The sequence below is a fragment of the Blennius ocellaris genome, assembly GCF_963422515.1.
Source record: "Blennius ocellaris genome assembly, chromosome: 18".
NCBI lineage: Eukaryota > Metazoa > Chordata > Actinopteri > Blenniiformes > Blenniidae > Blennius > Blennius ocellaris.
The window spans coordinates 3,357,427-3,369,926 of record NC_137667.1 but is presented as its reverse complement, the minus strand read 5'-3'; the positions used below and the strand labels follow the sequence as shown (position 1 = coordinate 3,369,926).

At 44.6% G+C, this 12,500-nt stretch overlaps 1 protein-coding gene across 1 annotated transcript in view; it reads right to left on the bottom strand.

Moving 5' to 3' along the window:
• Positions 1 to 1,289: 1,289 nt before the first annotated feature.
• LOC308143243 (forkhead box protein N3-like) overlaps positions 1,290 to 12,500 on the bottom strand; it is a 52,278-nt gene continuing 41,067 nt past the window's right edge. Inside the window, exons 3-5 of the mRNA XM_080513982.1 lie at positions 9,451 to 9,581; positions 8,345 to 8,596; positions 1,290 to 6,440 (exon numbers count right to left, since the gene is read on the bottom strand). Coding sequence (XP_080370108.1) covers positions 5,873 to 6,440; positions 8,345 to 8,596; positions 9,451 to 9,581 — 951 coding nt within the window. The 3' untranslated portion in view covers positions 1,290 to 5,872. The remainder of the gene's footprint in view (positions 6,441 to 8,344; positions 8,597 to 9,450; positions 9,582 to 12,500) is intronic.

The window sequence follows — 12,500 nt, the reverse complement described above, 5'->3', positions numbered from 1 at the left end:
GAATCGCCGGGATTTTGTCTTTGTAATTCCAAAATCTTCACAAATTCATTCGATTTCATTGATTTCTGGGTTCGATTTTCGCTCCAGAGATAATTATTTTTCATGACTTTTTCACAAGTGCAACTTTAATCCTGGTGTGAAGGGGAAAGAAATGCCTTTTGATTTCTTTCCTTCTTTTGATTTTGTTTGAGTGGCGGGAATGCTATGGGCGAGCTGGGACCAGCAGAGGGCGCTAGTGCAACTTTATGGACGCAGACTGCTGTTAAACCCAAAAGAAGAAGAAAAAAAATGCACTCGGTCCATTTACACAACGTTTCAAATGAAAACGCTTTTTTTTTTTGCATTTTCGTTACAGAATTATATATGTTTAAAATTTTATTCAGTGAAAAAGGACAAAAGAAAAACAGCAATTCAACAGAATTTTGTCATCTGCATTTTTAAAGTTCCCACTTTTTACGCGGAAACTTTTTGAAAACTATGCAGTTAGCGTGCCGGGCCAATTTAAAAATAACTAGTATATAACCACAACAAAAAGTTTGGCTCAAATATGGTTCATATGTAGTTTTTCCTTTTAAACTTCTGACCAGCAGTCGCCCACGTCTGACGATGGTTTATTCTCACAGTGCTGTAAACAAGTAATTTTACTTTTAGTTTTTGCATTTTTCCATTCACAAAGTACAATTTACACCCTTTCATTTGCTACTTTTAAAGCCATAAAGTTGACTAACATGACTTAATCTGCATTTTACCAGATAAAAATCAGCCTTTAATTGATTATTTGTGTAACGTTACTGTTGTTAATACGAGGAAAGTTCTTTAAATGAAGATACTTTATTAAGGAAATAGAAATCTGATGGTAGATGGTGGCTTTGTAGCGGCGTAACGACAGTTGTACGCGAGTAATCAGAATAATTACTTAAGATAAATCCATCGGACCTCGATCCCTCGGTGTCATTTCCTCTGGCGCCACGATGATGAGTCGGCATAAAATTCTGTCCATTCATGGTCACCAGAAGTTTACTCGAAGAATTTCCCTCAGTTCTTCTCCAGAGGGTGAATAATAATCCTCACGATTCTCCACATTTTCCTCAACATCAGTTTTCCCTTCGCGTGACACATTATTTAAACGGTTATTAAAACCGAGTCGACACGAAATAAAAAATATTAAAAAAAAATTTTTTTGTTGAGACATTCGTGTTCCCCAGGACATTACGCAGCTCATTTGTTCGCCCGAGCTTCAAACAATAAAAGCGATTTATGGTTTCATTAAAAAAAATAAACACTCAAGCTTATCTTCGGCAACTCGTATTTTTTTTTTTTTATTATTGCAACCAACTGGAAGACAATACATCACATAAACATCATTGTAGTTTTTCAGAAAATGGAAAACAAAATAAAACAACATTTATATACTTTTTTTTGCCACGGTATTGGACAACGTTGATATTTACATGTAGTGATGAAATAGGTCTTGAAATCATTCTTTGGCAATATGATTGCACAATAAGGAGAAAATTGAACATTTACCGAAAGGAAAAACAAACAAACAAACAAAAAGAAAAGGGTAAAGAAAGGAGAACCAGACACCTGGGTGTCACTCTGCATCACATCTCACAGATCAATAACAGTTTTGCATTTTTGACATCTCTAACCTATGGCTTTCCAATAATCAGCTCAGACGTTCACCAAGAAAAAAAGTGGCAGTTTATCGTAGATAATTTCGTCAAGAAAAAAAAAAAAATTCTATTAAAAAAAAAAGGCGCATTAAAAAAAAACATCCACAAATAAAAACAAAAATGGCAACTTTTTTATTGGAGAGCAATTTTGCTTGTTTGGCAGGTTTGAAAGAAACACTTTTGTTTTTAAGGGGAAAATTTCAGGCAGTGTATTTTTGAAAAAAAAAAAAAAAAATTTTTTTTTTTTTTAATATTGCGTTTCCAGGTCAGGGGATTAAAAAAAAAAAAAAAAGACGGTCGCTTAAATCAAAGCAAACCTCCTTCCTCCTTTACCTCGACACGCAAACCGAACACGAACATTGCGTCAAATAACGGCAGAGTGGTCGACCCCGGGGGGGCAGGGGGGGCCAAGATATAAGACGAGGGACGGATGGCACACGGCATGAAACACTGATGTCGCGTCTCCGCTTTTCTGCAGAAAGGAAAAGAAAACAAACAAACAAAACAAACAAACAAACGGTGGAGCGTGCTACAGGTGGTGACAGACTTGCACCGGTTGGACGGGACATGGATGCGTTTTCGTTTGTTTCCACTGCCCGTTTAAAAAGAAGAAAATTTTATAAAAAAAAAAAAAAAAAAAATCGGAATTTACCAGCAGATAATAGGAACAAATTAACACTTGTTGTATCAACAGCAGTGCAACGTCTGCGTGGTTTCAAACTCACTCCTGACCAAAATCACACACACACACACACACACACTTGGCAGAGTGGCAAAAAAAAACCAAACAAACAAAAAAAAAAAAACAAACGTCAAAAGGAACAAATAGAAAACGACCCGTAAACCAACTGGTCAACCTCAGATCTCCAGATTATTCTCTTAAGGCCCAAGTTTTTTATTATTATTTTTTTTTAACGACGTGTACATGAGGAACTTTAAAATCGTAAATGTGTTCACGCCCGTTTTTCAAATATGAAAATTCGATGTGTAAACAATACGTTTACACACTGTGCACGTGCAGCATGGTTGTAGAAAATACCGGAATTTCCAGAATATAAGCCCCTACCCTTTTTCTTCCCCCCCCCCTCACAAACGATGACTCGGTTTATTTACAGGTTGAACGAGCGCTGGAACTGCTACGGGTGATGCGTTCAGGTGCATCACGTAAATTTGCCCTTTTTTTTTTTTTTTAATTTGGCAGGCGTGGCTTATATTCAGAAATCGTAGGGATTTCTTCTGGACGATAACGTTTGCGTTACGATTCCCAGAATATATATATATATATATATACACACGTGTATGGTTTAAAAAAAAAACAGCACCCTCCAGTGGCCCAGCAGGAAAACTTCAGCGACATCCTGTCGTATAAACGTGAAACTTTTTCCCGAAACGGAAACTGAAAAATAACGACACCTTTTCACTGGAAACGTCGCCGTGGCAACGGGGGGGGGGGCTATTATATTAAAGATGCGTTCCTCCCGTCGGCCAGTCAGGACACGGCTCTGCCCAGAGAGTCGTTCTGGAGATGTGAGGTCGTTCACGTTTCCCAACAACCAACACACACACACACACACATCCGCGCACACACACACACACACAAATAAAAAGAGACCCGAACAAAAAGCAAAAACACTGTTATAAATAAAGACGGGACAAGAGACGGGCAGCAGGCACAATGTTAAAGGGTGTGTTTTTTTTTTTTTTTTTTTCTTTTCTTTTTCTTCCCCGGGCACACAAACTCACACACACCAGTGGGGGGGGGGGTGGGGGAGGGGGAGGTCAGAGGTCAACATTAAACACCTAAAAATCACTGTACAGGCAGAAGAAGACGGAAGCCCCACCCCTTCGAGGTGATTCAGCCGGACCCCCGGAGCCACTTTAAAAAAAAAACAAAAACAAAAACAAAAAAAAACAAAAAAACAAAAACAAAAACCCCGGGGGCCTCTGAATTGCAGAGTGATCTCCCACGTTCCTCCCTGAAGACGCGTCTCAGAAGTAAAGAAGAACCCCTCCCCCCCCCCCCACACACACACACACACAATCAAAACAAACAAACGAAACAAAAAAACTAAAAAACACAACCTCCAATGTAATCACGGGTATAAGAATTGGCGGCAAAACTTTTTTTTTCTTTCCTCTAGGATCAAGGTTTATATGAAAATAAGTCATGCTTCATGCTAAATACATCGTTTATCTTACATGATCTTTGAATAAAAAAGATTTTGCTTCTTATCTTATTTACAAGCACCCATGCAATATAACTGAGAAAAGTCCTGCAGGTCAAATTGCTTCAATTATAAGAAAAAGGAAAAAAATAAAATATTTTCTAACCTTTTTACAGAGTTGTCCGCGCGGGGACAAATTGCTTATATCTTTATGAGGGTAGAGTGAGAAGGGGGAGGTGGGGGGGGGGGGGGTAATAAACAAGACAGAAAAACAAAACAAAAAAATAAACACCCCACAGGTTGTCTATAGTCGTCAGACGCTGTCGAGATGAGTTGGAAGGTGAAGTCGCTACTGCAGCTCTGATATCCAGACCTACGGACAAGAAGAAGTACTGGGGAGGTTCTTATAGGGAACGTTTACATTAAAATGCAACAACAACAACAAAATGAAGGAGATATTGCCTCAGACCCCGGCACACTATCCGTCGCTATGGTGATAAAACATGAGCAAAGTTTTTTTTTTTTAATCTTTTCCATTTTAATATATTTTTACTCTTAAATACTATGAGTGCTCTTGAAATAAACCATGTCTTTTTTTTTTTATTTTATTTTCATTTTTTTTTTTTTTGCTATTACCCATGATGCTTTTTGTTATAAGTGTGCGTAAAATAATCTGAAGTGTATGAATATATATAATCACATTGGGTTTTACAATTATCTTTGACACCTTAAAAGTCACTCTCTCGCCCTCGGCGCCGCCTCTCTCTCTCTCTCTCTCTCTCTCTCTCTCTCGCTTCGCCGTTCCTTCACTCGTGGGTAAAATTGGCTACATGGAAGCAACCTGGTCGCTTATCTTTGGCACAGTCTCACATTTGTGCTCGTGGATGTAAGGAGAGAAGTGGTGCGGCGTCTCCGCCGGGCACCGCCGCAAGATTGCTACAGATTTCACATAGAAATAAACAAAAAAAAAAAACAAAAAAAAAAAACTGGTTAAAAAAAAGAAAGACAAACACAGCCATCTTCCGTTCCCGTGATCTCGGCTTCTTGTCGCGTTGTTTTTATTTTGTTTTTCACGTGTCCAGATTAGTGACAAAACTACGGATTAGGATGAAGGCCACTGTGGGGGGGGAAAACCCTGAGTTCTGACTTTTTTCCCCTCAGAATTCTGACTTTAAAAGTCATAATTATGACTTTTAAAGTCAAAATTATAAATTTAAAAGTCATAATTCTGGGGAAAATGTCATAATTCTGGGAAAAAAGTAAAAATTCTGAGTTTAAAGTCAGAATTCTGAGTTAAAAAGTCAGAATTCCAAGTTTAAAGTCAGAATTCTGAGTTTAAAAGTAACAACTCTGAGTTTAAAAGTCAAAATTCTGAGTTTAAAGTCAGAATTCTGAGATAAAAAGTCAGAATTCCAAGTTTAAAAGTCGCAATTCTGAGATTAAAAGTCAGAAATCTGAGTTAAAAAGTCCGAATTCTGAGTCAAAAAGTCAGAACTCCGAGTTAAAAAGTCCGAATTCTGAGTTAAAAAGTCAGAACTCCGAGTTAAAAAGTCCGAATTCTGAGTTAAAAAGTCAGAACTCCGAGTTAAAAAGTCCGAATTCTGAGTTTAAAAAGTCAGAACTCAGGGTTTCCCCCACAGTGGCCCTCCTCCTCTTCCGTACAAAACATGCGTTGTTGGATTGTTTTTTGTGTGTTTTTTTTCATTTTTATTTTTTTTTACTTATGGCTTTCATCCCCTTTAGAACAACAAAAACAACAAAGACACATGAGAAATACCCATTTTGATGTTAGCGTTGCTGAACATGTAAGGAAAACATAGATTTTTGATATTGCCACAAATAAGTAGGATTCACCTAATGCCCTGCAGATAGATAGAGGGAGATGACGAGTGTCCGTGGAGACTAATGCTGTAGTAACGTTTACCTGTTGACCTATTTGTGTATTTGTATATGCGCGTGTTGTCGTGTGCGTGCTTCGAGCCGTCTACTGTCAGTGTGTGTGTGTTGTGTGTGTTGTGTGTTGTGTGTGTCTTAGTTTCTCAGGGCCTCTTTCTGCTCCTTCTGGCCCTTGGCGGTGCGGTTTGTGATGTTGTTGAGGCAGGCCCGGACCCCCGCCAGGTGGAGCAGCGACCCCGCCGCCTCCTTCATCTCCTCGTCGTCGCTCTCCGGCGGCTTCTCCACCGCCGCCGCGCGCCGCTTCTTCAGCGGCAGCGTGTCGCCGACGCCCCGCGCTCGGCTTTTGGTCCAGGGCAAACTGCTCCCCGCCGGGGTGCCGGCGGCCCCCGTGCCCGAGCTGCGTCTCTGTCCGCGCGGGGGCTGCTGGGAAATGTAGGCGGCGGCGGTGGCGGCGGCGGCGGCGAGGTGGGAGTCCAGCGGGATCTCCCGGGGCTCGGGCTTCACGTCCGACTGGATCTCCACGGCGATGATGTCGTCGTCGTCCAGCGGCGGGGAGGCGGCGCCGCCCGGCGACGGGCACGGCCTGCTGGGGGACTTGGCCGTGCTGTAGGTGTGGTCGTCCTGGAGGTCCTCGCCGCAGAGGGGCGGGGAGTAGCGGGACGGGCTGTCCTGGCCTCGGCTCAGGAAGTCTCCCAGGGACGATCTGTACCGGGACACACACACACACACTGATGGTCACACCTGAATACACACTCCACTTCGCATTTGTATGGAAGATGATTTAGGGTACTGTGGGAAAGAAAACCATGAGTTCTGACTTTAAACTCCGAATTCTGACTTTAAAACTCAGAATTCTGTCTTTTAAACTCAGAATTCTGACTTTTAAACTTAGAATTCTGACTTTTAAACTTAGAATTCTGACTTTTAAACTCAGAATTCTGATTTTAAACTTAGAATTCTGTCTTTTAAACTCAGAATTCTGACTTTGAACTTAGAATTCTGACTTTTAAACTCAGAATTCTGTCTTTTAAACTCAGAATTCTGACTTTGAACTTAGAATTCTGACTTTTAAACTCAGAATTCTGACTTTTAAACTCAGAATTCTGACTTTAAACTTAGAATTCTGTCTTTTAAACTCAGAATTCTGACTTTTAAACTCAGAATTCTGACTTTTAAACTCAGAATTCTGACTTTGAACTTAGAATTCTGTCTTTTAAACTCAGAATTCTGACTTTTAAACTCAGAATTCTCTCTTTTAAACTCAGAATTCTGACTTTGAACTTAGAATTCTGTCTTTTAAACTCAGAATTCTGACTTTTAAACTCATAATTCTGACTTTGAACTTAAAATTCTGTCTTTTAAACTCATAATTCTGACTTTTAAACTCATAATTCTGACTTTAAACTTAGAATTCTGTCTTTTAAACTCAGAATTCTGACTTTTAAACTCAGAATTCTGACTTTTAAACTCAGAATTCTGACTTTGAACTTAGAATTCTGTCTTTTAAACTCAGAATTCTGACTTTTAAACTCAGAATTCTCTCTTTTAAACTCAGAATTCTGACTTTGAACTTAGAATTCTGTCTTTTAAACTCAGAATTCTGACTTTTAAACTCATAATTCTGACTTTGAACTTAGAATTCTGTCTTTTAAACTCATAATTCTGACTTTTAAACTCATAATTCTGACTTTTAAACTCATAATTCTGACTTTAAACTCAGAATTCTGTCTTTTAAACTCAGAATTCTGTCTTTTTAACTCAGAATTCTCACTTTTAAAGTCAGAATTCTGAGAAAAAAGTCAGAACTCAGGGTTTTTTCCCACATTGGCCCTTATCCTCTTCCGTACATTAGTGCTCGAAAGCAAAAAAAAAAAAAAAGCATTCTCGGTGATAATCTCTCATCCTCAGATCGCACCTCGCTTCGCTCAAATTAAAAGCTCGTACCTCCAAAATAAGAGTCAGCGACTCAGCAAAATCTCCCAAACTCCAAAGTCAGGACGCCACAGAAGCGGCGGGAGCCGGTTGTATCGACAACCGATTAATAAAAAAAAAAAAAAAAATTATTTAAATGGGAGCGTGAGCGGCGTGGCCCCGCCCCCCGGGGCGTCTCCCGTCACGACGGGAGGCTGAGCGCATTAGCGCGTTGGAAGGAAAACACGCGGCCCCCATCGCCGCCATCAAATATTCAGCGCATACCTTTAGTGAGCCTCCGGCGATGTTTAATTCATTACGCGGCGCCGGCCATCATAGTCTTACGCTCCGATGATGGATGTGCATGTCCGTGCATGCTCCAAATGTTCTTTGAATCGCGAGGCCTCGCCCTCTAATAAACCTGGGCGGGTGAGTGTGTGTGTGTGTGTGTGTGTGTGTGTGTGTGTGTGTGTGTGTGTGTGTGTGTGTGTGTGTGTGTGTCTCCGGATGTTATATAAACACACCTGGATGACATGTTTTTCACATCAGGGGAGCGTGTGAACACAATAAAGATGTAATTATATAAACTACGAGTGGAAAAATTTGTGGTGTGCGTGTGTGTCTGCGTGTGTTTTGGCGTGTGTGTCTGCGTGTGTGCCTGGGGGGGTGAGGGTGGGGGGGTTCAAGTTCACCAACCTTATGGCCGAGGTCCTGCTCCCCACGGGGCTCACAGGTAAGGGTCTGATGACGGGGAAGAGGGCCTGGCTCCGGACGCGGGCGCCATTTTGGATCACGCCACGGGGAACTGGAAGAGAGAAGCAGCGGACGCACGACGTCACACAAGATGTACAACGGAATGGGGGGTAGGGGGGGTGGAGGTGGGGGGGGGGGGGGGGGTTTACAAACCCAATTGGAACCTGGGTAAAGCCTCGGCGGCTCGATGAGCATCTGCAGAGGCCAACGGGGCGATATTGATGAGCAAGGCGAGGTTAAATTGAGCGGGGAAAAGCGGCGTAAATGAGTTAAGGCCGCTGCGAATCATTCAATTACCAACGACCGCCGGGCTTTGGCTCAATCCAGCCCGTCTGACGCCGCGGCGGCGGCCATCGGACGCCCACTTGAAGCGTTTTTTTTTTAGTTTGGATAAATTGCAAATTTCGTTTTTTTTCCCACGCCAGACGGTACAAACTTTTTTTTTTTTTTTTTCCCTCGTGGAACTTCCTGAAAGTTTTACCACCAGTGAACTAAATGTGTGAGATTCCTGACGCGATTCCTTCATGAAAACATCCCTTCGCTTATTACTGGCAGAAACACAGCAGGAAAGAACAAAACAAAAAAACGAACAAAATAAGGACAGATTTGAAAAATATAAATAATAAAGCACTATGTGAACGAGGCAACAGGCAATAATCTCCTTTACTGATTTACATATTGATCCACGTTTTTTTTGTCGGGGGATTAAGTTTTATACGACGTTAATCGAATCCGTTCCGAGCTTTCATGTGCACCACTTCCGTGTTTTCCAGGTTCCCTCGTTTCACCAAATAACAGACGCATCATTTCTCTCCCCGCCCACCAGTGGGATTTCATTCACATCACATCCGCCCGTGAATATTCAGCAATTCAAAAAGGAACCCCCTTAAAATCTGACAACCCTTTGATTTGAGAATTCGCCGGAGGAAGAGTGGGCGGGACGGTAAAGCCCACCCGGAGGCCACCAGACATTACGTCCCATCGGCTAATGAGACAAAGATGGAATCCTCCGGATTCAGAGCCAGGCAAAAAACAAACAAACAAAGCACGTTATCGCCTCCGCGCTGAAGCACGATGTGAAACACCAGAGGGTCAGCGAGGACGGAGAGCCAGAGCCCTGGTACTCCTTCCAGTCCACAAGCACACAGCCGGGATAATGGACCGGCTTTGGAACAAATCCCTGAATATCCTCGAGTGGCCCACCGGAGGCCCCCGGAACCCCAAGCCCTCAGAGGATCTGTAGGGACAGCGGCAGATCGGGGAGGGGGGGGGCTTTACGCTCCTGAACCAATCTGGCAACCGGGAGCACGAGGCCAAACGCCCCTTAAACCGTCGGTCTGATGCGTCCGAAATCCCACGGCCCTTCGTCGCAGTTGTTCCGGTCACGTAACCAAAGACAACCCGCGATCGGATTCCGACGGGGGTCGGACATTCGGGGCGATTGTGACTCCTATTGCTACGGCAACTAACTAACCAACAGAAATGCGGTAAACCGTGTCCAAAAGAGTATATATAGGGTGCAAACGAAAGGCGTTGTTCATGTTTCGACAGGGTATTTATGGTGTATGACGTGTTATTCTCGTGGAATCATGTCGAATCACTGCCACTGGCATGATTATACCATTATTATTACTATTTTGGTGAAAAAATTGCATAAAAACGGCAATATTATCGTTGATGGCATCGTGACAGGCCTATAAGGGACCTTTAAAACTTCGTGGTGGGACAAAGCGTCGCCCCAAGTCACTCGACTCGGCTTCACTTTACTGTAGTGACCAGTAGCTGGAAGCTGCGGCGACTCGACGCGCCGCCATGCGGTCTGATGTCGCGGCGGTTCGGTGAATTTTGCAGGACGGCTGGCTACCCCAACCCCCCCCCCCCCCCCCCCCCACCTCATAATCTCTGGGATTATTTCAGATAATTGCGCAACGACACAACACGGCGTCTGTCGGAAGGGCTTGTTGACGTGACCTACTTTGACCAAACAAAAAAAAAAAAAAAGTTCATTACGTCACTTTTAGGGGAAACGACGACTTCTTTTTCCTTTTTTTTTTTTAAAGCCGTTTCAGATTTTCCAATAAGGCCGAAGTCTGTTTTGCTTATTTTACACGTCTTCCTGGAAGAGAAGAGAAGAGAAGAGAAGAGAGGAAGAGCCTCCATTATTCAAGGCCGGCTCCTCGCCACTTCTCTAAACCAGCTGTCGTTTCCACCTCTGGGGTCAACTTGGGTTTTTTTTTTTTTTTTGCAGACGCTGACCCGTCGTTTGCGTTCGTCTGGTTCAATGTGTCGAAGCAGCTTTTTTTCTCGTTCTTTTTTTTTGTTTTTTTTTTTAAACCCCCTCGGTCCGTCACAGGAAGTTTATGACGGATGTTAAGAGGCAGAAATTTAATTTTGGCCTCCGGGAACGGCGAGCTCATTAAAAACATACAAGACGTCGTATCTTTGGATCAGGTTGCGCTGCACGCACGCACGCACACACACACACACACACACACACACACCCACACCCACACCCACACACACACACACACACACACACACACACACACACACACGAGATGAATTATGATGGATTTGTTTGTGGTTTTTTTTGGTTGATTTTGTTTCTCCACCCGTCAGCCTCGGTGTGTTCGCCCCCCCCCTCCCCCCCCCTCCGGCCGGCCGTGTCCAGAGTAATCTTATTGACTCCAGTTAGCGTGGCTCTGCCCCTGATATCTCCAGCTCTGCTCTCCATAACCTTATAAGTAAGTCCCTGCACAGAGTCTCTTTTGTAATCTTGATCACTCGTTGCATGCACGTGTGTGTGTGTGTGTGTGTGCGAGTGTGTGTGTGTGTGTGTGGGCAGTGCATTAGGTCTCCACCGGGTTGACGTAGCCCCTCCCCTCTCCCACCCTCTCGCTGAACGAGTCGGGCTTTGGGTTGCCATCGCAACAGTTTCCCCCCGTCCGCATGCCACAGAGCGGTAGATCATGAATCAGAGGAGGGCGAGAGAGAGAGAGAGAGAGAGAGAGAGAGAGAGAGAGAGAGAGAGAGTGATAGAGCGTAGAGGGGGGGGGGGGGTACTGGGCTCTGTTTGACGTGGCCTCTCGGAGCTCAGCGACACACTCCTGACCGCCGCTGTTTACCCTGGACACACACTGGACACACACTACACACACACTACACACACGTGCCTGTCCTGCATCCTCCTCCCTCGCTCTGCAGTTTCAATATCTCAGCCCTTCTTTTTGTCCTTGCAACTCCCCCCCCCCCCCCCCCCCCCCCTCCTCCACCCCCCCATATCGATCTCATCGTCGCTCTATGTATAGTGGTGACTCATATTTCCAACTGTGCGCGCATGCTGTCTCCGCAGGTAAAAAAGTCTGGGACATATGCCGCCGAGACGAGGCGACGGACTGAGAGGGGAGAGAGAGAGAGAGAGAGAGAGAGAGAGAGAGAGAGAGAGAGAGAGAGAGAGAGAGAGAGAGAGAGAGAGAGAGAGAGAGAGGAGGAGAAGCCATCGCTCACGTCTTGTTCTAGCGAGAATACTTCCCCTGCTCTGTCTTTTTTTCCTCAGTCTGGTCAGCTGCCCCCCCCCCCCCCCCCCCCCCACCAATTCCCCCACTCCTCCCCCCCCCCTCCTGTCTGCTTCTTATTCAACTGTTTTCCAGGATGGAGTCAATCCCCCTCCCTCCCTCCCTCCCTCCCTCGCCGTTCACACACCCGGCCTCTCCCCCCCCCCCCCTGCTAAACGAGCGCCACATGGCCACGGGCTCGGGAGCACGACGGCGTCGTACCGGCATCACACACCAACACACACACACACTGACTTCCCAACAGTCAAAGGTCACTCCCGACAGACCGACTGTTTAAAGTGGCCTCTCACCCCCCCCCCCCCCCCCCCCCCCTCCCTCCCCCTCCCCCCTCCTCCCTCCCTCCCCACCTCCTCCCCGTCGCCGTCTCCGTCTTCGATTTGTTAAACTGCGTGCGGCGCGAGGGGCGGGATGAATACTGATGCCGTGTGACTGACTGGCTGACTGACGGACGGGATTGCTGGTGGGCTGAAGTCGCTGGCGGTTTGAAACCGGACGGCCAACCGGCGTGTCTATCTGACACTCCG